The sequence below is a fragment of the Notechis scutatus genome, chromosome 5, assembly GCF_049901735.1.
Source record: "Notechis scutatus isolate UNSWTSFEM ecotype Mainland chromosome 5, rNotScu1.2, whole genome shotgun sequence".
NCBI classification, from domain to species: domain Eukaryota; kingdom Metazoa; phylum Chordata; class Lepidosauria; order Squamata; family Elapidae; genus Notechis; species Notechis scutatus.
In genome coordinates this window covers 54,810,743-54,837,210 of record NC_142013.1, presented here as the reverse complement: position 1 = coordinate 54,837,210, position 26,468 = coordinate 54,810,743, and the positions used below count along the sequence as shown (strand labels likewise).

The 26,468-nt window shown below is 38.9% G+C and overlaps 1 protein-coding gene across 1 annotated transcript in view; it reads right to left on the bottom strand.

Annotated features, from left to right (window-relative positions):
- Positions 1-24,547, bottom strand: part of BACE2 (beta-secretase 2) — a 41,358-nt gene extending 16,811 nt beyond the window's left edge. The window contains 3 exon segments of the mRNA XM_026673989.2: positions 167-255; positions 23,958-24,016; positions 24,019-24,547. Of these exon segments, the coding sequence (XP_026529774.2) occupies positions 167-255; positions 23,958-24,016; positions 24,019-24,274 (404 nt within the window). The 5' untranslated portion in view covers positions 24,275-24,547.
- Between the last annotated feature and the right edge of the window lie 1,921 nt (positions 24,548-26,468).

The window sequence follows — 26,468 nt, the reverse complement described above, 5'->3', positions numbered from 1 at the left end:
TGCTCAAACAAAGTGAAGCCCCATCCGCAGGATGCAGGCAGCACGCAATACCATGCCCCCCCCTCCAGTCCTCAGAAAATCCTTTTTCCACAGAACAGGTCCCTGGTGCCCAAAAAGTTGGGGGTCTCTGTCCTAAGGAATGGGAAGTAGGGATCAAAACTCTTACTTTTCTGTGTTGAAGTATGAGGTGAGATCTGTATTTGGTGCACCTGAAACTGCAAAATTGCTGCTTCCTGTGTCAACTAGAATATTTAGCTGTTAAAAAGAAAAGAAAGTTATTTTTGTATTATATTCAGACAAATTGATTTTTTTAAAAAAAAGCTTTTGACATAAGTGTGAAATGCAATTTAAAAATCATTACTTTTCAACTTTTCAATCTTTATGGTTTGGGTGGTTCTTAGCTAATGGAAATATATTTAGATCTTTAAATGTTAAAGTTCTACTAGACCACCCCGTGACCTGTTAGGTCATCCTTTGAGAGAAAGGATGTACAATCCGATGGGATCAGAATGAACATTACATCTTAGACTGACTGTATTTTTTTTTACCTCAGAGTTGGAGAGTTCCTTGATCTTCTAAGAAGAACATATATCATAAGCAGAAAAATAACTGTGGTGGCAAATACACTAAAATAACAACTCAACATTTACTTAGCTAAATGTATCAATAGAATGATGTGGGTGGGGGGAAAAGCAGTAGGAGTGGCAGCAACTTCCTGCTGGCTTCACCATTGACTGCTAGCAGAGAGCTGGTAGGGAACTTTAGAAATCATGATTACATGACCATGGGGATGCTGCAGCAGCCATCTTTGCAAATAAATCTGGTCTGAACACTGTGGAAATTTAAATTCAACAAAAGTAATGGGACCTAGATTTTTTTTTAGCATTCATTAAGTTAATGGGTTTTATGTACCTTGATTCAAACATTATTGTGATACAATGCAACATTTGGGCTAATCTGAGAGTGCAAAGAGACAAATACAAGAGTTTTAGTAGTACAGTATATAGATTTTGGCTGGAAAGCAAAATTGTGTTGCAAATTCTAAAAGCCAAAGTGCCATGTTGCTGAGAGATGAAGAAAGAGAGGCTGAATTAGAATTTTAGCGGGTAGAAATTTATCATTCTTTCATATTGTATGGATAGCATTAGAGCAAGAAATGTGTGGGAAAAGTATAGTAGCAGCAGAAAGAATAGAATAGTAAGGGTAGGATTTGAAGAAAGCAACAGAATTGAGAATACAGATTTGGTATTCTGGCCAGAAAAAAAAGATTTTTTTTAAAAAAGGAATCTTTAGCAATCTGGATAACACATTTTGTTCTCCTTTTTTAGTTCAGCAAGCCATATGTTTATGATTATTGCTACATGATTGCTATGTTTCAGCAGGAAACTGCTTAGACTAGCCACACAGCTTAAGTTGCCTTTACTTGCAGGGATACTGCTTGACTAAAAACCACAATGGGGATTGTTTCTTTTCCCCTACCTTGAACTATTAATAATCAGGAAATAATTTTACATAGAATTATGCCTGGCCATATGTATAAAGCCACATTCATAACTAACTGAAACCCAGAACTTTAAACTTATAAGAAATAAATATTTTAGGAGCAGGAATAAACATGTAGGACAGTTAAGGAAATGTCTGTAATATTTCAAAAGTATAATTTATTACCTGGCTATAGAGATTACTAGTAGAGAAGCATAATGGAAAAATTTTGACTTATTCAGAGAAAACCTACAAAGATTAGAGGAGTAGTACTTCATTGCAAGTAACCCTAAGACATAATTAAGCATTTGAAAATTATTAGTTCTATATAATGGTTGTTATTTGACAAAGCCCATCACCACACAATACTAATTAAAACAGTGCCTCAGTTAAACATTATTAGTATAAAACACACCCACCTACCCGCACACACCAGTGAATGATGACATTAAGGAAAGCATTTTAAAATAGGAAACATAGTTTAAATCTTGTTCAGTCTGTTGAAGAAATATTTTTTCCACAAGCTATCAGATAAATAAAATTATCAACTACAATTAAATTTAGTCAAACATGAACTCAAACCCTCTTTAGGATTTGACCAGAACCCAAGAATTAATTGCTATCCAAATTAATATTCCACAACTAAATGAAACTAGCATAGACATAAAAAAACACACACAAGAGAATGGTCAGTGATTGTTAAAAACTACTGATCTTGGAACATCAACTCATATCATTAATAATACTAAGAAGAATAGTATAGTCAGAGTCAAAAATCAATGACAGCCATCCAGTTGTGTGATCCAGTTGTGCTGGGACAATTAACTCCAAAATTCTCAGCTGAATTCATAATATCTAGAAACTCTCGTAATCAAAGTCCTAAGATATTTGCTAAAGCTGGGGAAGGGAAAAGAATCATTTCATCAGAAGTGCCAAAGAAGGATTATCTGATTGTTCTTCTATACTGAAACCTTTCCCTGCAAAGGAAACTATCATTGTTGTCATCAGCTATTCAGTCATGCTTGACCTTTGGCCACTCTATGGATCAGCAATCTCTATGCCCCTCTGTCCTACACCACCCCTTTCAGATCCGCCATGATCATCCTGGTGTCATCCTTTATAGCAGTGATCCCCAACCTTTTTTACACCGCGGCCCGGTACCGGCATCAGCTGGGCGCCGCGGCCCGGTACCCGGCATCAACTGGGCGCCGCCATCTTTTTTGGCGAAAAAGTGCTTCCGGTGACCTCACCGGAAGCACTTTTCGTCAAAAAGATGGCGGCGCCAGCGCTTCCAGTGAGCTTTTTCGGGTAGAAATGGCTTTCTACCGGAAAAGCTCACCGAAGCACTGGCACCATCTTTTTGATGAAAAGTGCTTCCGGTGAGCTTTCTACCCGGAAAAGCTCACCGGAAGCACTTTTTATCAAAAAGATGGCGGCCCAGCAACCAGCGGCCCGGTAAGACTTGTTCCGCGGACCGGGACCGGTCCGCGGACCGGCGGTTGGGGACCTCTGCTTTATAGTGTTAAAGGGAAGTATGTAGGTTGATAAAGTTCTGCATGTTACAATTTTTTAGAGGAACAGGCAGATATTCTAACAAATTACATTTTACTTTCTTCAAAGATTTCAATAAAAGCAGTAATACTACCTAAATCAGGATTTGCCAAAATGTCAATATGAACAACAAAAAGTAAATGGGTCTATCTAAGGCAGGGGTAAGGAACCTTGGCCCTTTTATGACTTGTGGACTTCATCTCCCCAAATTCCCAAATGCCAGGTCAGGAATTCTGGGAGTTGAATTCCACAAGTCATAAAAGGCTCAAGGTTCCCTATCCCTGATCTAAGAAATGATGATGAAGATGATATGATTATTTTTCAAAATATCAATAAACTCATATTTGGTAAAACATTTTGATATAAAAAATGGTTGAGAGTCAATAAACCATTGGAAAGTTTATGAAGGGGTTGATGAACTGAAGAGCTTGGGGCCTCTGACCTAAATAGTCATTAAATATTATAATGAGCTGCATTTCTATCTAACTTGTTTAGTGGAGAAGTGGACGTAAGAATTTTACACCAAGTAGTTTGGATCAAATGCAAAAGTTAGTGATAAACCCATATTGCTTTTTCTGGTGAATCTGATCTTTTATCTGGAACTGACTAATTACAAAACCTTACAGAAGACTGTCAAACATTCTGTGTGCAACATCCCAATGTTCTTGTGTGAGATCTCACAGATTTGGAGGCAAGGCTGGCAAAATCTCAGGAAAATTAATGATCCTATGAAATTTGGGGTGACTTTTGCCATTATATAGAATGTTGTTTCTGTTAGCTTTCTGTTTTAAAGCCATCTAAGGAAAGCCCACCTCTTCAGTAAGCAATGGTGAATTCTACAAAACCAATTAAGCAGTAGAAGGAAAGGAATTTTTATATAAGGAAATGTCAGCCAGACTGAAATATGTCCTTGCATGCTGATTTTCTGATGGCAGGAGCACAGAGGATTCTTGATATTCCATAGTTAATAATCAGCTGGGTTGTGGGATGGGCTTGCGAGTTCTTTTGTTGTGGTATCCTGGGTCCTGGGTTGTAATCTCTTGGGTCATTTGTGTTTTGATCTCTTTTCCATTAGCCTCCTGTGTAGTAACAGCTTGGGCAATGGGTTGTGTGATGACCTTGTGAGATTTATTGCTGTGGTATCCTTGGTCTTGTGCTGTGATATCCTGGGTCATTTGCTGTGTTGCAACTTCTTGAGTTCTTGTGGTATAATTTCCTGAGTTTTCTGATGCGATGTCCTGAGCGGGGTGGCTGTGATGTAGCATTCTGGGTTTTAGTCTGGCTTCGAGTTTGGGGTCTGGGTCTGTGTTCTTGGCATGTGTCAGCTTGTTTGGTTTTGGGGTCGGGGGGGTGCAACAGCTGGTGAAGCAGCCGTGGTCTGTTTTCTGGATGGTGGCTGTCCTTCGTTTATAGGATGGGCTTGGGCCTGGATCTGATGAGAGTGTTAGGAATAACATAGGTTACCTAACTTAGTTTGGGTAAAATAATATATATAGACTATAATAGTGTTTGTTACTTTAAATGCAAAGCATGTAATTTTGGGTGCGGCTGTAAAAACGCCATAAGAGGGAGCAAGAGAACTTGATTGATTTGCTAGCTTACTGGATTGCTTGCTGACGATGATGGATTGTTAACTGCGTGTTATCTACTGTTGCTGAAAGTAGAAAAGAGTTAAATGAACTCTTTTTCAACACTGGACTTTGCAACTGAATAATCCCCGGACGGACCGAACTAGTGTATGATATATGGACTGTTTGACTATGCATATAAATCTTAATGGAATAAACTATTTAACTAGCACTGTGTATCTGTTTTACTGAGTGTAAACTACAACAACGTTTATCTCATATATTTGCCTGCCTGCCTGACTGCCGTGCGGATTCTGCTAGGGTGTATATCCCTAACAGAGAGAGATTGGCGGTGGTGTCCCGTGTTGTTTTGGGTCTGGTGTTGGTTTTCGTGGCTGGGACTTGTTTGTTGGTGAGGGCTAGCTTCCAGATGTCTGGTAGGCGGGAGGTATCGTCCCGTCTATTTATGTTACCACAACAAAATAACTCATAAGCTCATCACACAACCCATTACCCAAGCCGTTAAAACATGAGGGGCTAATGGAAAAAAGATCACTACAAAACAAACGACCCAGGAGATTACAGCACAAGATCCAGGATATCTCCACAACAAAACTCACAAGGCCATCACACAGCCCATTATACCAACATCAACTCCATCAACCAATCAAGAGGCAGCAGCGCAGCCAACCAGCCCAGCACACCAGCCCCCACCACCAGTATTTATAGAGAGACGGCAGCTCCGATCACACACTGCTTGCACTGGCACAAAGCCGAAAGCACCAGCCTGAGGATGGCGAGTGGGACCTCACCGAAACATCACCAAGATACTCTTAATCTTACACGGGAAAAGACCCAAACACACCTAGACCTACATATGTCTGTCTGTCTGTCTGTGTGTGTGTGTGTGTGTGTGTGTGTGTGTGTATAGTATTCAGCTTTGTTCGAATATTTTCCCACGTCATTATAGTTGTGCTTTTAAAGTTGTAGCAACGTTTCGGCAGAATCTCATCTGCCATCATCAGGCAGTGTTCGTCGTCAACGAACACTATACAGAAGACTGATGATGGCAGATGAGATTCTGCCGAAATGTTGCTACAACTTTAAAAGCACAACTATAATGACGTGGGAAAATACCCGAACAAAGCTGAATACCATACATGTAAGTACCCGCGAAAACTATTCCATTAAACTGCAAAACACATTTTTTTATTTAGCTAGTTTTGAGAAACAATAAAGGTAAACTCAAATATCAAGGAATGTTGTCTTGATCGGGCACATTCCAGCAGCAACCTGCTTTTCCTAAACCAGAGATATTCCACTATGGCAGATTTTGCTCAGTGAACTTCTATGTAGCCATGACAGCTACAGACTGCATGATGGAGAGCCACTTGGATGTAGTAGTCAAGGCATCAGGTTAGAAACAGGGAGACAGTCCTGCTTTGGGCACAAAGCCAGCTAGGTAACCTTGGGCCAGTCACTTTCTCTCAGCTCTAGGAAGGAGACAGTGGGAAACCGCTTTTGGGGGGGGAAAACTTTTGGGGAAAAATTGCCAAGAAAACTGCAGAAACTTGTCCACACAGTCTCTGAGAATTTAACACCAGAAAGGTGGGGGGGAGGCACCATGGGCTTTTCAGATCATCTTAGAGCCCCAGTCAATCAGCAGGCATTGAAGGAAGCGAACAACAAAATTATCTTTCCATTTAGACTGCCAGATAATAGGCTGATTAAAGAGCAAGGCTCACTCAGATTCTAGTTCAACTGGTTGCAGTCTTGTATCTATAGAGATTCTCAGTCATCCAGGTCATGGTTTTTCTAAAAGTGCTTTTTCAAGAAGCAACTGGAGTTTGTTTTTCTTTGAAGGTGTTTCACTTCCCATCCAAGAAGCTTCTTCAGCTCTGACTGGATGGTAGAAAATGGTTTCCATTCCCCACCATCCGATCAGAGTTGAAGAAGCTTCTTGGACGAGAAGCAGAATGTCTTCAAAGAAAATCAAGAAACTTCAGTTGCATTTTGGGAAAATACCTTTGGGATAGTTACCGTCTCTGCTTACGTTTACTTAAAAGGAGTTGTTCATTATTTTAAAAGCTGCATTTTACACACCGCATTGTTCCAAAGTTAATCACAACTCTTCCACCCTTCTTTGCTACGACATTTAAAGCATGATCTTAATCTTGTTTACCCAGAACTAAATACCACTGATTTAAAAAGAACTTATTTGTAGGAACTGTGTTATCAGTAGAGCCACAAGGCCAAAGAGATAACATGGAGGTGGGGAGTAAACCTGCCACCATATCTTCTGATACTTGATACTCTCCCTCAGAAATCTGTCTTGATGGTGGTATTCTTATCTTTTTTGGAATTAAGATTGTGAAGAAGTTTCGACTCCCTAAAAAAACTATTCACACCCAATTTACACATACTGTGATGTTAGAAATACCTTTTGTGTAATGGTAAATCTTTACTCTCTTATAATACTGTCCAGCTGGGGAAAGGACAGTGTTTTCACAGCTTCCGATCTCATGGCTTAAAGTTTACTAAAAACATTATCTGGTCAGTCACAACTCCAATCACAGTTTATTTATGTTGGATGCAGGAACTTATTGGATCAAAGATTGCAATTCTGATGAATTCAGGGTCCAGGTATCTCATCAGCTTTGGAGATGGTGAGATACCCTGGTGCCATCTCCAAGGGGAAAAGCTAAAATTTCTCACATTCACCAAAAGATAAAGCATATGTACCATAAAAAACAACAAATAATGCAACTTCTTTTATGACTAGTTCTCTTACACCTCAGACTGCAGACAATTTTATATGATATAATAAAACATTAAAAAAAAAACATTTATAATGCTATGTTATTTAAATGCCCCCCTGATCTATTTTGGCTCTCAAAATCATTTCTAATAAATTTTAAATTCTGATGATAGATTTGTAAATTTTAACCATACAAACCCCTTTTACTTACATCCAATTTCTTACTTTTATTTGGCTAAACTCCTTCAAGGATTAAAGTTAGCCAATAAATGAATCTTTGGAGCAATTAATGAAAATCTATTATTAATTATAATCTGTGCTGAAAATTCTCCACAATTAATACTAAACTGTGAAGAAATTCTAAAATAATTAACTAAATAATCTTTGATCAATCCTGCAATGTTTGTCTTGCCTAACCTTGAATTCCTAGGCTACAACCTTCTCCTATATAATGATAGACAATTAAAAAAACCATAGCTCACTGCACTGCTAAATGCTTTTATTTGTGCAGAGTTGTATTTGTTGTGGTACAGCAGTCTTCTGCAACCTCACCATTCAGATGTATACCGGGAGGCCCAATGACAAGTGAATTTCCTAGAAAATGGGAGGGGAAGATATTCACTCCACTGGGAGTTCATTTTGCTGTTAATTATATATTTTTTCAAACCTATGAAGATTTGTCATTTTTTTGAGGGGGGAGAGCTGGCCTCCTGGTGGGGGGGGGCAAAGAGTTATAACAAGAGCAACATACAAGGAAAAGTAATAACGGTTCTTTGTGCAGAAAAACATCCACTCAAAAATGAATATACTATTTACAATTTTTTATTCAGTGCAAAGTATTTTCTCCTCAGAAAAACATCCAAAGTGAGGATGTTTCACATTTTAGTCTATATTTATTTTTAACTTCTGAGGAAAAAGTTAGAGAATAATTTAGATTTGGATTTCTGTTCTCATCTTTACATACATAATCTTTCCCTCAATCTTACTTGAATGATGAAACATCGAAAGTTTAGCAAGATTTACAAACTAGATATTTTGATGTGTATAAATTTAATTAGGGATGAAGATCAAATCTTATAACTTCCAATAGAAGTAAAAGTTTCACACTTGTTCACATAATTTGGAATGTACAAACAAATTCATCTAACTGATGGTCTCCAGACAATTTGATTGAATTCGTATTGATTCTAGTAAATATCCTTACTAGCAAATCACTCTGTGGGGTATTAACAATCCACATTTTAAGTTGTTTTTGACATCAATGCCAAGTAATTTATGAATGTCATTATATATGATATAGAAAACAAATAGACACATAGGACTGTCACTGGAGCAGTTTTCATTTAATTTATACAGGGAAAAAACCCACTTATGTGTGAAACCTTCAAGTATAGTTCTTACATGCTTACTCTTAACAAGATCCCCTGAAATGATGCTTAGCTCTGGCTATACATGCATGGAATTAGGTCTTTTTTCTTACTCTGCTTCCTTGTAATGTTTATTACCTACCATTTTTGTACAGATACTCTTCAAAAATATTGCACTGTACTGTACATGTTCTGCTTATTATTCTCTGGATGGTATTGTTGCAGAAAATCTTGCTTCCAAATCAGGACACAAGACCACGAAATGTTGGAGAATACAGGTTTTATTTGTGCACAAAGGTTCAGAGCATCAGCATGGCAAATTCTGAACCCCTGGCTCTTCCTGAGGCGTCACTTTTATACATTTCATAACCTCAGCCTAGCCCGGGGCGTTTCTTATGTTAAACTATACCAAAAAGGAGAAGTACATTTCTGTTATTTTCCAGACCCATCCTTATTCACTGAAACATGCTTACTTCCAGTTCTTTAGTTCAGCAATTTCATGGTTTTGCCCAATATTTTTATAAGAAGCAAGGTAAGGGGTCAGAGGATTTCTGGTAAGTGCATATTTTGTTTTTGACCTTCCAAGCTGCTTCAGTATAAAGCAGACAGAGTAACTCCACAAAACATCCATAACAAAGTCTTTTTTATTGGTTCATCAGGTATCCTCATAACTCACATTTGCAACAAAGTTCTTCTTAATGTCCAATCCTTTGCATATCTGTCTTGTAGTGTAGAAAGATAAAAAGGTCTCAACCCCATGATGATTGCATGGTATGGTGGTTTCAGGCAAGAGTGAGGGAGCCTCTCCCAACCCAACAAGAGTCACTATAGTGACCAATCAGGATTACAGATGTGGTCACGTGACATGGACTACACTTCCCAGGATACCTTTAACTACATTTACCATGATGCATTCCCTTAAGGGGACAGCTCACAATTCCTAAGTAACTATCCCAAATCCCATTAACTCTGAACTGTCTGGACAGCACAGTACAGATATTGTGAAGATACTCTGGGTATCTTCATAGACACATCCATAGTTTTTCTGCAATAGTTGGAAATGATTTAAAATTTAATTCTTTCAAGATGTTATTTGATCCATTAGCCTAAATTTCTCTTGTAGTTTTCTATCCAAGGATTAATCAAACCTGTCTTTGCTTCTAAACCCATGCAAGGTCAGCCAAGTACTGCCACCTGTTACAGTTTTACAACATGACCATAGCATAATTATATCCACAACTTAACTGTACTTGTTTAAAACCTACATATACATACACATAAATGTACATATGCACTACACACACACACACACACAACTGAATATTTCTGAAAGATACCTCTAAAACCATTTTAAAAAGCAAAATGGCTTTAATACAAGATGTTTTCCAGATAACAGTAACTGGCTAAAATAAGAAAGAAAAACAAATGTAAAACTGATATTTATACCTTATAGCTGTTCTCAATAGAAAAGTCGAGGGACTACAAATCTTTTTGGATTGGAACAAATCCTACTTTTTTTAACACATTAATGACAATGAGAAAGTGGTATGAAGTATGTACCACGTTTAATTAAAGTAACCGAAATTGTACAAAACAGTCCCACATTAAATTTGACATATAGCCACAAAATTATCCAGGCTTAAAAAAGTCAATCTAATTAACTCTTGAATAGTATGGCATTATAAAGTACAGGTAATCCTCGACTTACAACCACATTTGACCCCAAAATTTTTGTTGCTAAGTGAGACATTTGCTAGCTGAATTTTGCCCCATTTTACAATCTTTCAAACATAATTGTTAAATGAATCTGGCTTCCCCATTCATTTTGCTTGTCGCAAAAGGTGATCAGAACGCTCCAGCCATCGTAAATGGGAGTCAGTTGCCAAGCGCCTGAATTTTGATCACATAACCATGGGGAGGATACAATGGTTATGTGAAAAATGGGTCATAGGCCACTCTTTTCAGTGCTGCTGTAACTTCAAACAGTTGCTAAATAAACTGTTGTAAGTTGAGGACTACCTGTACTCTTTAGCCTGTTTTAAGCAATATTGTCTTTGTGGAGAAGAAAACAAAGGCAAGGATGACTAATAAAGCAATAAAGAAAATAATAAGTAAACAAATTTTATTTTTCAAATTTTATCAAACTTCATTAAAACTTGTTTGAATGCTGGTTTCAAACTTTGGTATTGATATTTCTTCTAATTAGTTAATGAAATAAATATAACATTCATTAAATAAAATATATTCTTAAAATGTCCAAAATACCCTTAATTTTGGTAGGGGGAAATTAATTGTATATCTAAGAAATCAGGACACAGTACAATCAACCAATGGAACAGCCTGCCCTTGGAAGTTGTGGGAGCGCCATCAGTTGAGACTTTCAAGAAGAGATTGGACTGCCATTTGTCAGAAATGGTGTAGGGTCTCCCGCTTGGGCGGGGGGTTGGACTAGATGACCTACAAGGTCCCTTCCAACTCTGATTATCTGTATCTGTAACTGTCTCATTCAGCAACAGAAATTTTGGGCTCAATGGTTGGTGAAAATTGAGAACTACTTGAAGTTTGTGCTGATGCAGAACAGAACATTTTGCTCTCTATAACACATTACTGTGATTTGTCAATGTCTATAATTGACAATGTCTAATTCTTTTTCACTTGATGTTTGAAATCAGAAGGGAAAGCATTGTAAAGCAAATCTTCCTTCTTGACAAGACTACTCATATTCAAGACTCTTTTGATGATATAGCATCATAAACCTGTAGAGTTGGAAAGGACCTCAACAATTCTCTAGTCCAACTTTCTACAATATACAGGAAAACCAATTAAACTAATGAAGGGCGTTTGTCCAAACTTTTTAAATATTTCCAGAGATGTAGGACTATTTACATAGATTTTCCACGGTTGTACAGATCATACCATCAAAAAGTTTGTATTTAAATGTGATCTAGACAGATGTTAGCTCTGGCTAGTCCAGCCCCTTTGCCATCTATTCTCAGATGTAATATTTCCAAGCCACGAATTCCTGATACTGCATGTGTAGCAGCAGCATCAATTTCCCTGTTAAAGGGCATCTTGTTTTTCTCAGGCGAGGTTTCAACCTTCAACCAGATTAGGGTGCAAATTCATTCTGTCACCTTGTATGTTACCCAGGCTTTGAAGTTTTATGTCATACTGTTAGGTATAACATTGATACCAAATATGGTTTGGGTGAATAAATATATAAAACTTAGATATCATGGTTTAAGTGCTTATCACTTTAAGCACAATGCAGCAGGCAATTAGCCGATTAAGGGTGCGGTTAGAAGTTACAATATAAGGAAGCATTAGAAGCTGGAAAGCTTACTGTGAGTTTACTGACTGTAACTGTGTGCTGCTGCGACTTACTGTGTCTTACTGTGACTAACTGTGATTACTGACTGTGAGTGCCTGTGACTGAACTGTTCTTGTTTGCTACTGTTTGCTGATTTACTGCGTAATTCTACTGAATATCCAGCGTTTGTTTCTCTGGAGAGTGAAACCGGAGGAGGAGAAGATATCTTTATCGGCTGATAAAGATATTGCAAGGACTCTTAACTTGGACTATACTAGTGAGTCTTACTGGATGGAAATACTGTGAATGACTTAATGGACTGAATGACAATGCTTAAACTCTAACTGGATTAAAAACTATTTAAACTACAAACAGTGTTTGTGTTCAGTGTGTGTATACTCTGGGGCCCTTCCGCTCTTCTTTGCCCTGCCTGGTTTGACTACTGCTGCAATACTCTTCTAAGGGTTAATCCCCAAACCCTAACATTGGTTATGGGCCCAGCAGCATAGTCTAACTAACCAGGATATAGCAGAGAGAGTTGGTGTGAGTTGCACATTACTGTAAAAACAAACTGTTTTAATTAGTTTAAAATAGTCAAAATATCTGAAGAGTAATGGCACAAGTAAATTTGTCACAACTGTCCATGATATCCAGGCTGGATGGAACAAACTATGTTTCATGGTCAATGAAATGTAGTTTACTTCTACGCAGAGAAGGTTTGTGGGACATTATAGCAAACCCACCAGATGTGAGTAGCTGGGATCCTGCTAATGATGATGATAAAGAAAAGTTACAAGACTTTAAACTGAAGAATGAGCAGGCTTTATGCATCATAGGACTGACTCTCTGTGATCAGCAGCTTGTCCATATTCGTGGAGAAGAAAATGCTGCAAACTGCTGGGAGAACCTCAGGAAGATTTATGTTCGGGACAGTGTAGGAGCACATATAAATCTTACACGGAAGCTTTTTCGAACGCATCTTCAGAGGAATGGAGATATGTTAGTTCATTTAAACTGTATGAAGAGCATTTTTCAAGGTTTGCAAGAAAAAGAGCTTATATTTAATGAACTGCAACAAGTCTACATAATATTATCTTCATTAGATCAAAGCTATGATGACTATGTGACTTCGTTAGAGGTATTGCCAAAAGAAAGCCTCTCATTAACCGAGATTACAGGCAGGCTACTAGAAGAAGCCAGAAGAAGGCGTGAGCGTGACGAGCTGAGAGAAGATAAGAAAGAAGAGAAATTATCTTCAAAGCTTGAAAGAAACCAGCTAAGAAAAGTACAGCACCTGGAAGAAGAGAATTTATCTTCAACGGCATCCACAATTAAAACACTTTTTAATTGTGTAGGCAGAGGACATTTGGCAAGATTCTGCAAAAAGAGAAAAAGCCAGAATGTAAAAAAGCCAAAGAAAGCATTTGAACTAGCCACGTTTAGCAACTCTGATGTGAAGAATAATTTATGGGTGGTTGACAGTGGCGCATCCCACTGCATCACAAGAGATAAGACAAAATTTATAAAAATGTCTACAAGTTCTCAACATATATCTCTTGCCAATGGCTGGAACCTGAAAGCGAAAGGTCAAGGTTTTGCACGTTGTCCGTACATAAACCAGGATATAAAAATGTTGTATGTACCGCAACTAAAGTTTAATTTGCTTTCAGTAAGGGTATTAGATAAATTAGGTTATGTAATTACTTTTAAGGATAATAATTGCATAATTGAAAAAGATAACAAAAGGGTAACTGCAGCTTTAAATGGAACATTATATGTCTTAGATAATAGTAAGAAAGGGGAGGCTCAAACTGTATTTAATAATATAAAGCCTCATGAAGAATGTATCCATTTATTGCATAGGCGTTTGGGGCATGTAAATTTTAAAATGCTAAAACGTACAGTTGAGTTATCTGAAGGAATAAGGTTAAAACCTTGTGATAAATATTTGCGTTGTAATGTTTGCTGTGAAGATAAGAGCAAAGTATTGCCTGCAAATAGGCTAAATGGTTTCAAAACAAAAGAACCTTTAGAAGTAGTATTTGCAGACATAATAGGTCCAAAGAAACCCAGTATGGGGGTGCTAGATATATACTGAGCATTATGGACCATTATTCTAGATATGGGTTTTGCTATTTAATGAAAAGCAAAACTGAAACATATCAACATTTTTTCAATTGGCTTAGGTTTGCTGAAAGAAAGTCTAAACGACAACTGATAACCCTGGTGACAGATAATGGTACGAATTTATTAATAACAAATTCCAGAACAGACTTAAGGTAGCTGGAATAGAGCATAAGAAGTCTGCTCCATACAGGCCAGAACATAATGCTTTTATTGAAAGAAGAGGCCAAACACTACAGGCAATGGTTAGAACAATGTTAAATGATTCTGGGTTACCTGATTCTTTGTTGGGGGAGGCTACAATGTGTGCTAATAACATATTGAACAACGTTGTTAATACAACAACAGGTGAAATTCCATTCACCAGATGGCATGGCAGGAAACCTGATCTAAGTTACCTGCACACATTTGGTGCACCAGCATGGGTGCATATTCCTGCACAACTCAGAAAAAAAGGGCAACATAGAGCTAAAAGATTTTTCTTCGTTGGTTATCAGGCAAACCATAGGGCATATAGATTTTGGGAGAAAGGCACATCTAAAGTGTTATGTAGTGCTAGTGCCCAAATTTCTAGAACATGAAGGATGGGAGAAATTAGAACAGGATGCCAATAAAGATGTAATTATTGAATCCTATAGAAATCCCATTAGTTATCCCTGTAACTTTAAAAATAAAGTAAAGAGACAAATACAGGATGAAATAGTGCCCATAAAGGAAGAAACAGATTCAATAGCTGAACAGGATGAGGAAGATGAACAGGTAGTAGTTCAACAAAGTCCTCCTGTAAGCCCTGTAATTCCCAGAAGAACTACACGTATATCTAGACCGCCTGATAGGTACCAGGTTAACACAGTGTGCCAGATTAATGAAGTTCCTAATTCTGTTGAAGAAATTAAAAAGTATCCTACTAAGGAAAAAGAAAGTTGGTATGCAGCAATGAATAAGGAACTGAATTCATTAAGAGATATGAAGGTGTATGAAAATGCCAAATTACCTGTAGGAAAGAAATCCATTGGCTGCAAATGGATTTTTAAGGTAAAAATAGATAAAGATGGTAATTTAATCCATAAGGCAAGGTTAGTAGCCCAAGGTTTTAGGCAGAATGCTAATGACTACGATGAGGTGTTTGCACCTAGTCTTAAGGCAGCAACCTTGAGGGCAGCTTTAGTGTGGGCAGCTAGTAAAAACTATATAGTTAACCATCTAGATGTGGAAACTGCTTACTTGCACGCCCCATTAAAACATATTATTTATATGAAAAACCTGTTGGTATTAAAAGTGAAAATAAGGATAAAAATGATTGTTGGTTGTTAAAGAAAAGTCTCTATGGTCTAAAACAATCAGGCTATGAATGGAACCAGTATATTGTAAAGGAACTAGACAATATAGGATTTAAAGCTGGTTTAGCCGATCCATGTCTGTTTAAGAGGGAGACAAATGGGAAAGTATCATTATTATTACTATTCACAGATGACATTGCATTGATAACTGAAACTAATGATGAAGCAAATAAAATAATAGCATCATTAGGAAAGAGAATAAAGATCAAGCAATTAGGGGAGATAAAGAAGTATCTCGGTTTGAATATAAAGAAAACACGGAAAGGATATTAAGATATCTTAAAAAGACAATGAATTATTCATTGTATTTAGAACCAAAGGGTGATTTAATTCTAAGTGCATATGCAGATGCTAGCTTTGCATCAGAAAGAGACACTAGAAAGTCGACTTCAGGAACAGCCATAATGCTGGGTAATACATTAATAGGCTGGAAGTCAATAAGACAACAGCATATAAGTTTGTCTACTATGGAGGCAGAATTCTCCTGTTTATCATTGTTATGTACAGAATTAATAATGTATAAACAAATGTTAATTGATATAGGTATAACAGTAGATTATCCTATAATTATACATGAAGATAATCAGGCAGCAATTCAAATGGCCACAAATATTGGAGTAAAAACAAGGAGCAAGCATACAGATCTAAGATACCTAAACGTGAGACAATCTGTAAGAAGTAAGATGATTCAGCTAGAGTACTGTATGTCGGAGGACAATTTAGCTGATAATTTTACTAAAGCCCAAGGTGCCAGTAAGCACCAGGAGAGTTGTGAAAAATATGGGATTAGATTGTAAAGGTATTATATATTTATTTCACCCCAAAGGGGAGTATGTTAGGTATAACATTGATACCAAATATGGTTTGGGTGAATAAATATATAAAACTTAGATATCATGGTTTAAGTGCTTATCACTTTAAGCACAATGCAGCAGGCAATTAGCCGATTAAGGGTGCGGTTAGAAGTTACAATATAAGGAAGCATTAGAAGCTGGAAAGCTTACTGTGAGTTTACTGACTGTAACTGTGTGCTGCTGCGACTTACTGTGTCTTACTGTGACTAACTGTGATTACTGACTGTGAGTGCCTGTGACTGAACTGTTCTTGTTTGCTACTGTTTGCTGATTTACTGCGTAATTCTACTGAATATCCAGCGTTTGTTTCTCTGGAGAGTGAAACCGGAGGAGGAGAAGATATCTTTATCGGCTGATAAAGATATTGCAAGGACTCTTAACTTGGACTATACTAGTGAGTCTTACTGGATGGAAATACTGTGAATGACTTAATGGACTGAATGACAATGCTTAAACTCTAACTGGATTAAAAACTATTTAAACTACAAACAGTGTTTGTGTTCAGTGTGTGTATACTCTGGGGCCCTTCCGCTCTTCTTTGCCCTGCCTGGTTTGACTACTGCTGCAATACTCTTCTAGGGGTTAATCCCCAAACCCTAACACATACGTACACAAATGTGAAAAGCAGGCCATTAGTCCCTGGTCTTTAATGAAAATGTTGAATAATACTGGTCCCAAGAGAGATCCCTGCAGAGCCCCTCTAGTTACTCAATGTGTTATAGAGTCCTTAATGCTGACTGATTGGCTAGCATTAGGTACATCCAGTTATGGATCTGCCACACTGTGGTACCATCCAAACCACTCTTCAATAGGTTTTCAACATTCCCTTGTTCATTACAGCTTTGTCACTTTGTCACTGAAATTGACACTGACTGACATAAATACATTGTCTCTTTTATTTGCTTCTGAACATTTAACTACTTACTGCCAACTGTTTTGTATCATAAATATTTTTCTAAAGTAGCTGGAATTCAAGAAAAGAATACAGAACAGGAAACAAAGGTAATACAAAGTAAAAGAAAAATAAGACAAAAGCTATGCTAGCTTTTTATTCCCTAAGCATATGGAAATCAATGGCAGGTATTCAATTTATGTTCATGTCAAGTTCTAGGAATAGGAGAAAAATATCAGTTGTAGGCCTTTCAAAAGAAAAAAAAACCCAGTATCAGAGCACTGCTCAGGAGAGACTGAACACAAAATAACAGTGCAGGTGGTCCTCTAATTACAATCACAATTGAGCCCAAAATTTCCATTGCTAGGTGAGACAGGGCTCCATTTTACGATCTTTCTTGCCATAGTTGTTAAGTCAATCACTACAATTGTTTAGTTAGTGAAGTAAATCTGGCTTCCCCATTTTGTGACCTTGTCAGAAGGTCACAAAAACTGATCACATATCCTCAAAACACCGCAACTATCATAAATATGAGAAAGTTGCCAAGCATTTGAATTTTGATCACATAACCATGGGATGATGCAATGGTCATAAATGTGAAAAATGGTGCTAAGTCACTTTTTTCAGTGTCATTGTAAGTTTGAATGGTCACTAAATGAACTGTTGTAAGTCAAGGACTACCTGTACACCGTAGTCAGATCCATATGGAAAATCAAATTCAAAGAGGCCATAGGACGTTTAGCTCAGGGGGGAGGAACAATGGCTCTCCAGCATTCCTCAGCATTAACCAAGTTGTTTGGGCTGCTGAGAGGTGTGGTTTAGAACAGTGATCCCCAACCTTTCTTATGCCGCGGCCCGGTATCCCCAACCTTTTTTATGGCGCGGCCTGGTACCGGCATCAGCTGGGCGCCGCCATCTTTTTTTGATGAAAAAGTGCTTCCGGTGAGCTTTCGACCGGAAAAGCTCACCGGAAGCACGTTTTCATCAAAAAAAGATGGCGGCGCCCAGCAAACCAGCGGCCCGGTAGGACTTGTTCCATGGACCGGTACCGGTCCGCGGACCGGTGGTTGGGGACCCCTGGTTTAGAACATCCAAAAGGCTACAGCTGCCCTTCCTCCTACACTAAGTAGTTAGAAATATTGCAGTGATATCTTGGCAAATAATAATAATAATCCTTTCAAATATTCAGACTATGGCTTTAAAATCCAAATCCTCCCAAAGCACTCACAAGGCCTTTTCTCCAGTGTTTCCCCATCCACGCTGGCCTCTTCAACCAAAAAAGAATGGAATTTTTTTTTTGTTAAAAAAACAAAACTTTCCTACTTGTTTATTGGTAGAAGTAATCCCAAACAAAGGGTGCAATTTTATACAAAGTGTTTAACAAGTTGAAGAACAAATATTTACACTTGTAAATACACTTGAATTACACTTGTAATTCAGTGAAATAGCCTATATTCAAAACCCTAAAAAGTAGAAACGCCCTATACGATAAGAAAAATGTCCCAAACCATGTGAGAAGGAGCACAAGCACTACTTTAGTCAAAAGGATATTAAGAGCTAATGGAACAGAGCAAAACTGAAATAGAGGAAGAACATTCTCCATTCTTCATTGCCATCCCTTTATATCAGCAATGTCCTATAATGATAAGTTGAAATATTACAAAGAACCATTATATTTGGGAGGGAAATGAAAGTTTTAAGCCCTGAAGGCTTTCAGAAAATAAGACTCAGCTCTTCAAAATGCTTCTTTTGAACCAACTGGAACTGTGAACATTCTGAGGATTAAGAAGTTTATCTTTATCATCTGACTAGTCATTCTGCCCAACGAGACATTAATTCTTCACATGCAATCTCATGACACAGAGAAAAAAATAATTAAGTTTCCAAAACTTCAAAATATTCAATATATGGCCTGATGTTTTTATGCTTTGTTTGTTTATGTTTGTTTTAAAAACCAATAAAAATTAAAAAAAATATTCAATATATGCAGACACACAAATATAAATTATTGAGTTTTCCCCATTTAGCAATACTCCAGTTTCTGATACAACTTCTAAGAAAAAAAATAATACTTATACTGTATTAAAGATGTGATCACTTTAAAAGCAGGGTTTGCATATTGATCAATAGGGTCAATAAATATTTAGATATTTATTTTACATATTATGTGTGGGTATGATATATAGAAATAACTTATTCAGCATTACTACTATTAGACAGTGATATGCTGCAGCTGTAAGACATATTTACCTAAGGAGTAACCCTTAATGAGCTTGTTCAAAATCCTAACTTTTGAACAAACACACATAGAACTATATTGCTAATATATTCTTAAACTTTGAGTGACAATAGAATATTTTAATGTGCTGTATCCAACATTTAAGACTTTATTAGCAATGCCATTCTATGTGGGTCTGTTTAAAAGTAAGGTCCACAATCAAGTAAGACTTATTTCCTGGATAAATGTGTACAGAATTACTTCCAACACCCCTGTAAAAATAGCGCTAGTAATGTTCAATAAGCTATTTTTCTTCTAGGAAAGTTCTTTTAATTCAGTGGCTCCAAAGAATTGGAAAGGAAAGATGAAAGTTATAATTTTCATGGAGTCGCTCAGTTGATTTGAAGCAATCTCTGTTTTATCTCCTGAATAGTTATGGATTATCTCTATCCTGAAAGAAACACTAAACCTAGACATTTTGCAAACTAGTACCGTGTTTCCCATATAATAAGGCTGGGTCTTATTATTTTTTTTGAGCCCCGAAAAAATGGCTAGGTTGTCTTTTCGGGGGTGACTTAATTCCCCCCCTTGCATCTTCGGGCGGGTGGGCGGCGATGGCTTGGATGTTGACCTCGGCATTGGTGGGTCACTTTGTATCAGGGTCAACGCAGGCAGCACCATATCCGGGTGTGCAACAAGAGTACTTCCTAATGGCAAGCCCCCCCCCCACCATTCCTCCCCATTTCGCATGTTTTCATATAGGCCTTAATTTGGGGGGGAGGGGCTTAATTTCATTTCATGCCTATAAAACATGCTGGGACTTCCTATTGGGGGAGGCCGTATTGTTGGAGAAACAGAGTAGCAAATGATAAATATTTGAATTGAAATAATTCCTCACTCAGATCCTTCATCGTTTATCACATAGATTAGTCTTTCCTAGTTACAAACCAACACTATCAACTATAACTTTCATTATTTTTTGATATTGCCAGCATGATAACAATCATGACTATGACCCCAGAACTTTTGGAAAGGAGACGATGTGGAATTATCTAGGAAATGGTAATGCTGGCCCCCAGAAAAGGGTGCTTCGTAATGTAATTCAGGCATTCATCTGAATTTATATGGGCTGAAAGGATATAAACAAGGTAGAGCTGCCCACTATGCCAACATCCCATTATGCTGCTTTCAAGTATGTCTACCCTTCTCCAGTCCAAGACCTTGTTGCAATTAATCAGTGCTGCAGGCTCATGATTACAAGTAATTTGAAAGCTTCTACTGAATTAAACAGAATACATCACATTATTGAGACCTAGGATAGGATTAACATCAGGGGTGGGATTCTACCAGTTCGCACCTATTCACTAGTACAGGTTGTTAACATTCTAAGCAGTTCGGAGAACCGGTTGTTAGAAGAAATTACTGGCCTAATCCTGTAATGAAGGCAGGAAGGAAACATTCTGGTGTTGCTTACAGAAACTGCCTCTCCGTTAACCCTTATTATATTCTTGGCAGGATTAGACTTCCTGTCTCAGAAACATCTCTGGAGTTTTTTTCCCCTCCTTTGCTGGTACTTTGCTTGTGTGGAGGGACCATTTAAAGTTACATTGGCACTGAAAAAAGTGACTTATGATCATTTTTCACACTTACGACTGTTGCAGCTTCTCCACAGTCATGAGAGGCCAGGCGAGGAGATGCATGCCTCGATGTGAGTGATATTGAGTTGGCCACACCCAGCTAATAACATGACCACCAAGCCATGTCCACCCATCACATGACCACCAAGCCATGCCAACCACCTAAGCCACGCCCACAGAACCGGTTGTTAAAATTTTTGAATCCTACCCCTGATTAACATGAATACAAGCACTCCCTCACTTGACATTTCCTTTATCAAAGTTCGTTTGTTTGGTAGTAACTAAGTACCAATCCATGACTAAAAGCAAATATGATCACTTTTCAATAGCCTGACAGGAAATGCACAAGTTTGATACCTCTGCAACTCTTTCACACAAAGGCCTAATTCATATCATTCATGATTTATTTGATTTTGGCTCAAAATGTTATATGAACTCAACCACTATAGTTTATTAACTGTGTTTTGTGATCTAAATTATGGTGCAGATTCTAACACATGAAAATTGTGCAAAGACTTCTAAGAATTGTTATCAAATTGTGATTTTTAATTAAGCAGAAGGACAAAATTATTAAATATATAATCAGAGAATGATAGTATGAGGTATAATACTTTTCAATTAAAATGTAAATTAAAAAAATTAGTTTGGTCTTGGCCCCTCATGATTAGAACATTGTATAAAATTATAAGGCCACCAAGTCCCATTGTAAGTACACAGTAGTAAAACAATTTAAAAGACAAATAAAATACAACTGATTCCCCCACCCCCACCCCCAAAAAAACCTTTATAGAAAATATTCACATCATACAAGAGGCCAGATACCACCACCCCAGCCCAAGACCTAGGAGAAGAACCAAGTTTTATTAGCAATTTTGAACCAAGTCAGAATGAAGACCAAATTCATCTGTGGGTGGATGTTGTTCCAGACTTCAGATGTGACAGAAAAATAGGATTCATGGTGCTCTAAAAAATAGGAAAAAATTATATGCATGCCTCAGCAGAATGTGAAAACCACATCATTATAGTGCATTCATCGTCATAATTAAAACAAACCTTGCCTTAAACCAAAGGTCTTCAAACTTGGCAAGTTTCAGACTTGTGGACTTCAACTCCCAGAATTCCTGAGCTAACATGACTGGAGGAGGAATTCTGGGAGTTGAAGTCCCCAAGTCTTAAAGTCTGTCAAGTTTGAAGACCCCTGCCTTAAACAATTATGAGATTATTCTCTCAATATTCTCACAAATACAATAAAGTGGGAAGATTTCGGCCCACTGGCTTGCAGAAGTCAGTAAGCACAAAGATCAGATTGTGAGGATTCTATGCTTATGAAGTAGAATTCAAATTCCTGTAAGCGGGTTGATGTGAAATATAGACCACATACTCACACACATAGAAACTTAGGTCATGCAGTGTCTAAGCCATAATATGGTTTGGTTTCTTTTTGTCTGGCTTAGCAGGATGTGCAACCTGATCAGAATCCAGCCTGGCACAGGGTGGGGAAAAAGGAGTGTCGAGGACAAACATTAACTGTCCTATCAACAGGAAAAGCTTACCTCACCTTTTAGGCACTTTTGTGCTTATGCGCCAACTGTAAAACACACAATGGCAATAGAATGCCTACAGTTATACAACCAGCAAGCCACATGGAATCAGCATCTATACCAGGATTTTGCTACATAGTTATAGAAAGATCTTTTGTTTTTTATTTCAGAAACAGCAAATGCTATAGCAAGGTCAGAGGTTGTCATTCAAAAGGTCTGGCAAACATAAATACAATGAATACAGAATTCAGATTATTCTGAAGTATTATAGAGCTGTTCCAAATTCAGAAAACATCAAGAGCCGTGTATAAGCACATTCATCACTAGAAAGGGAGGGGGAAAGCAATTTTGTTGTAGCAAGGAAAGTAATATTTTACTTTTCTGGGCACCAAAGTCTCCCTCAGCCAGAAACTACTCCCATCTGTTTTTCGGCTGCACTAACAGCATATTAAAAAGTATATAGTACAATAAGATTTCAATAGACTTCTATTACCGCTTCTGCCATTACTTGGAAGCAAGACCCAACACATCATCCCAAAAGAAGAAAGTTTTAATTACAGCCTCACCCCACCCAATACAATTAAGAGATATAGTATAAAGTTCTGGCCATCCCTCTGCAAAACCTCAGACTTCAAAAAAGGGAAATGGGTTGGGTTCCTATTTATAGAGAGATAACTAAATGTTAGTAACTGATTCTTTAAAATGCCCATTTTAAAACCCCAAATTATAACAAAGTTGAATGGCAATAGCATCAGATTGAACAAAGGCATTCAAGGATACATCATGGAGTTTTAAAACATGAAGATGTTGACAATTTACCAAACCTTCCAGAGTCAAAGAAAGGATATTTCTAAAGCTCGGTTCCTGAGGTAGGTGGGTGGGTGGGGAATAAAAAAAAGGAACAGAACCAACTACAGCCTTGGAAATCTGTGAGCTTCCCAGAAGCATCGGAGTTAGCCTCGAATTAGCAGCTTCAGTCGGTTTTTAGGTACTTCTAAGTATTTCAGAAAGCCCCATCTATTTCTCACACCAACCCTCGGACGCTTTAACCCTCTCTTCCCCACCGGGACTCCAGAATCAAAGCTGCTTAAAGCCACAGTATGCCAAGAGGGCACACTGGTGGCCTTAGGCACTGTACCGCTGTACCCTCCTCCTCAGGTCCTTGAATCGCCCAGGAGAGGGAAAGGGAGAGACCCGCTCCATGGTGCGATGGCGGAAAGGAGACGCCGTCCCGAGTGCGAACGCCCAAACGGGTCAACTTTAGGGGAAAACCTCCCTCGGTGGTCCACTAGCCCCGCTCCGGTGGCGTCCCTACCTTCTGCGGCGGGGTGCCGAGGAGCAGCTCGAAATAGTAGCCGCGTCCCGAGTCTCCTGTAGATTGTCCACCATGGCCACAAAGTTGAGCGAGCCGCCGGGATCCGACGCTAAGGCCAAGCCCGAGGCTTTTGGGAGCGCCGGCTCGCCGCTGGTTCCGCCGCTGCTCCGCGACTTTAGCAACACGGGCGTGGGAACCAGGGTGCTCTCGGGGGTCACCGGATAAGACACTTGGAGGCGGAAGGCGAAGCCAGCCCGGCCACGCTCCGCTACTGTTAGCAGGAGCAGCAGCACGACACAGGCAGCCGTCCCCGACATCCCCACCCACCGGTCGCCGCAACCCGAGGCAGTTAGAGAGCAGGGAGCCGCTGCCTGCCTCTGCGTTGCTTCTCAAAGCGGCCGCGGCGGTGGGAGGCGAGGAAGGCGCCCGGGCAGCCCAGCTTCATGGTGCTCCTTCCCGCATGTCCATCCAGCGAAGAGCTCCCTTGACCCCCGCGAGAAAGAAAGTTTCTCCCCGGAGCTCAAAGCGTCTCAGGACTTTGGTTACCACCGCGGGGCGCGCCGTCTTCTTTTCCAGACACTCGCCGAGTAACTTCCCAGCGGATGTGACGGGTTTGCTGAAGAAAAATGCCCCGCGGGGCGGTCAGCTCGGCAAACAGCACCCTCCGCCTGGGCCGGTGGGCCAGTCAGCCCTCCCCGTAGCCGGCGAACGCCTTGGAGGCGGAGAAGGGAGGGAGGGAGGAAGAGGAATTCCCCTCACAAGTTTTCCAAAGGGATTGGCAATAAAAGCTAAGCTGTTCATAAAGCGGAGGCAGTGGGGGAGTTCATGGAGTTGCGACCGCCTGTGTGGAAACTTTTCTATTGCTCAGAAGTCTAATCAGCTGATTGGTCCAGCCTTCTCTGATTTTCAAAATATACTTTCTCACAAGCCCGGACGTCACTTTTTCCGTGGTTTACAGTCCTTAACCCGTGAGAGAGCTTTCTGACCACCACCAGAGTCTCCTGATCATGACGATCACATGGGCATACAGGCAACGGCTCTCATGCATTTTGATCGAAAACCCCCATTTCGGCCTCCCCTTCTAGCACTTTTATTTTTAGGCCTGGCTAATGGTAACTATTTGGGGAGTCCTTGGTGCTCCTCTGAGCTTGGTGTTCGCTTGCAGACATTTCATAACCTGACTTGGTAACATCATCACTACACCATTTTTAGGTTCTTAGATTTTATTACCCTAGTTATAAACAGGGTATATAACTATTGAACTACAACAGTTCGGCCCTGAGCTACATATATTCTCTTCTGTTGGTTGCCTGTATACTGCATTTAGGGACGTGGTGGCTCAGTGGCTAAGACGCTGAGCTTGTCGATCAGAAAGGTCTGCAGTTCGACGGTTTGAATCCCTAGCACTGCGTAACGGAGTGAGCTCCCGTTACTTGTCCCAGCTTCTGCCAACCTAGCAGTTCAAAAGCATGTAAAAATGCAAGTAGAAAAATAGGGACCATTTTGGTAAAAGCGTTCTGTGTGTTTAGTCATGCCAACCACATGACCACAGAGATGTCTTTAGACAGCACTGGCTCTTCAGCTTTGTAATGGAGATGAGCACCACCCCCTAGAGCTGGAAACGACTAGCAGGTATGTGCAAGGGAACCTTTACCTTTATACTGCATTTACTCATAGTACCCATCAGATACAACTCTTCCAAAGTGTCCTATGTAAGCTGAGGTCATGTATTTGATTATGCCATTATATGAGTTGGTTTGTCTTGCTTGAGCATGTTGTGTGAACTATACTTTGTTTGTAAATAATAATTTATAGATGAGTGTAATGTATGATTCCCAAAATTATTGTTCATTCAACAAACCATAAATAATTCATGATTATCATTGTATGAACAAGACATAATATGCTTAGTGCCAAAAATAATGTTTGGGTGTGTCTTGCAGTAAAACAAGTAACCGTTATGAAGATTAGAAGATTCATTGCCTAGACACAGTTTTGTCCATGTTTCTTGAACTGGAGAAGGCCGTTGTGAAGAAAAAGGGAGAACTAATCACTACCTCAACTGACCAAAGTTATATGACAGCATAGGTGCAATAAATGCCTACATTCTGCCTTTGTCATCTATGCATGGCATTTTACTCTTAGTTTGTGGGTTGTGCACTTAACAGAAGCATGCTTGAAGTAAAACTAGGATTTGGTTACATATCCCAAATCTGCCAAAACCAACTGCTACTGTTCTCACTATTACCAGAGAATGTTATATATAGCAATGAGGCTGGTAATCTATTAGACACATTCTCTATCTTGTAAAAAATGTTAATTTAATTATTTAACATGCAGTTTAATTATTTTAAACATATGAAGAATGATTGCAGGAACTTGGTGTGGTTAGCCAGCAGCAGGTGCGGATGGTTGAGGAGAGTGAGGACTCAGATAAGGGACCAGGACCATTAGGGAGTGGACTGCTGCCTTCAGAGATTGTGGGGGCTGGCAGCAGCGATGAGGAGGTTC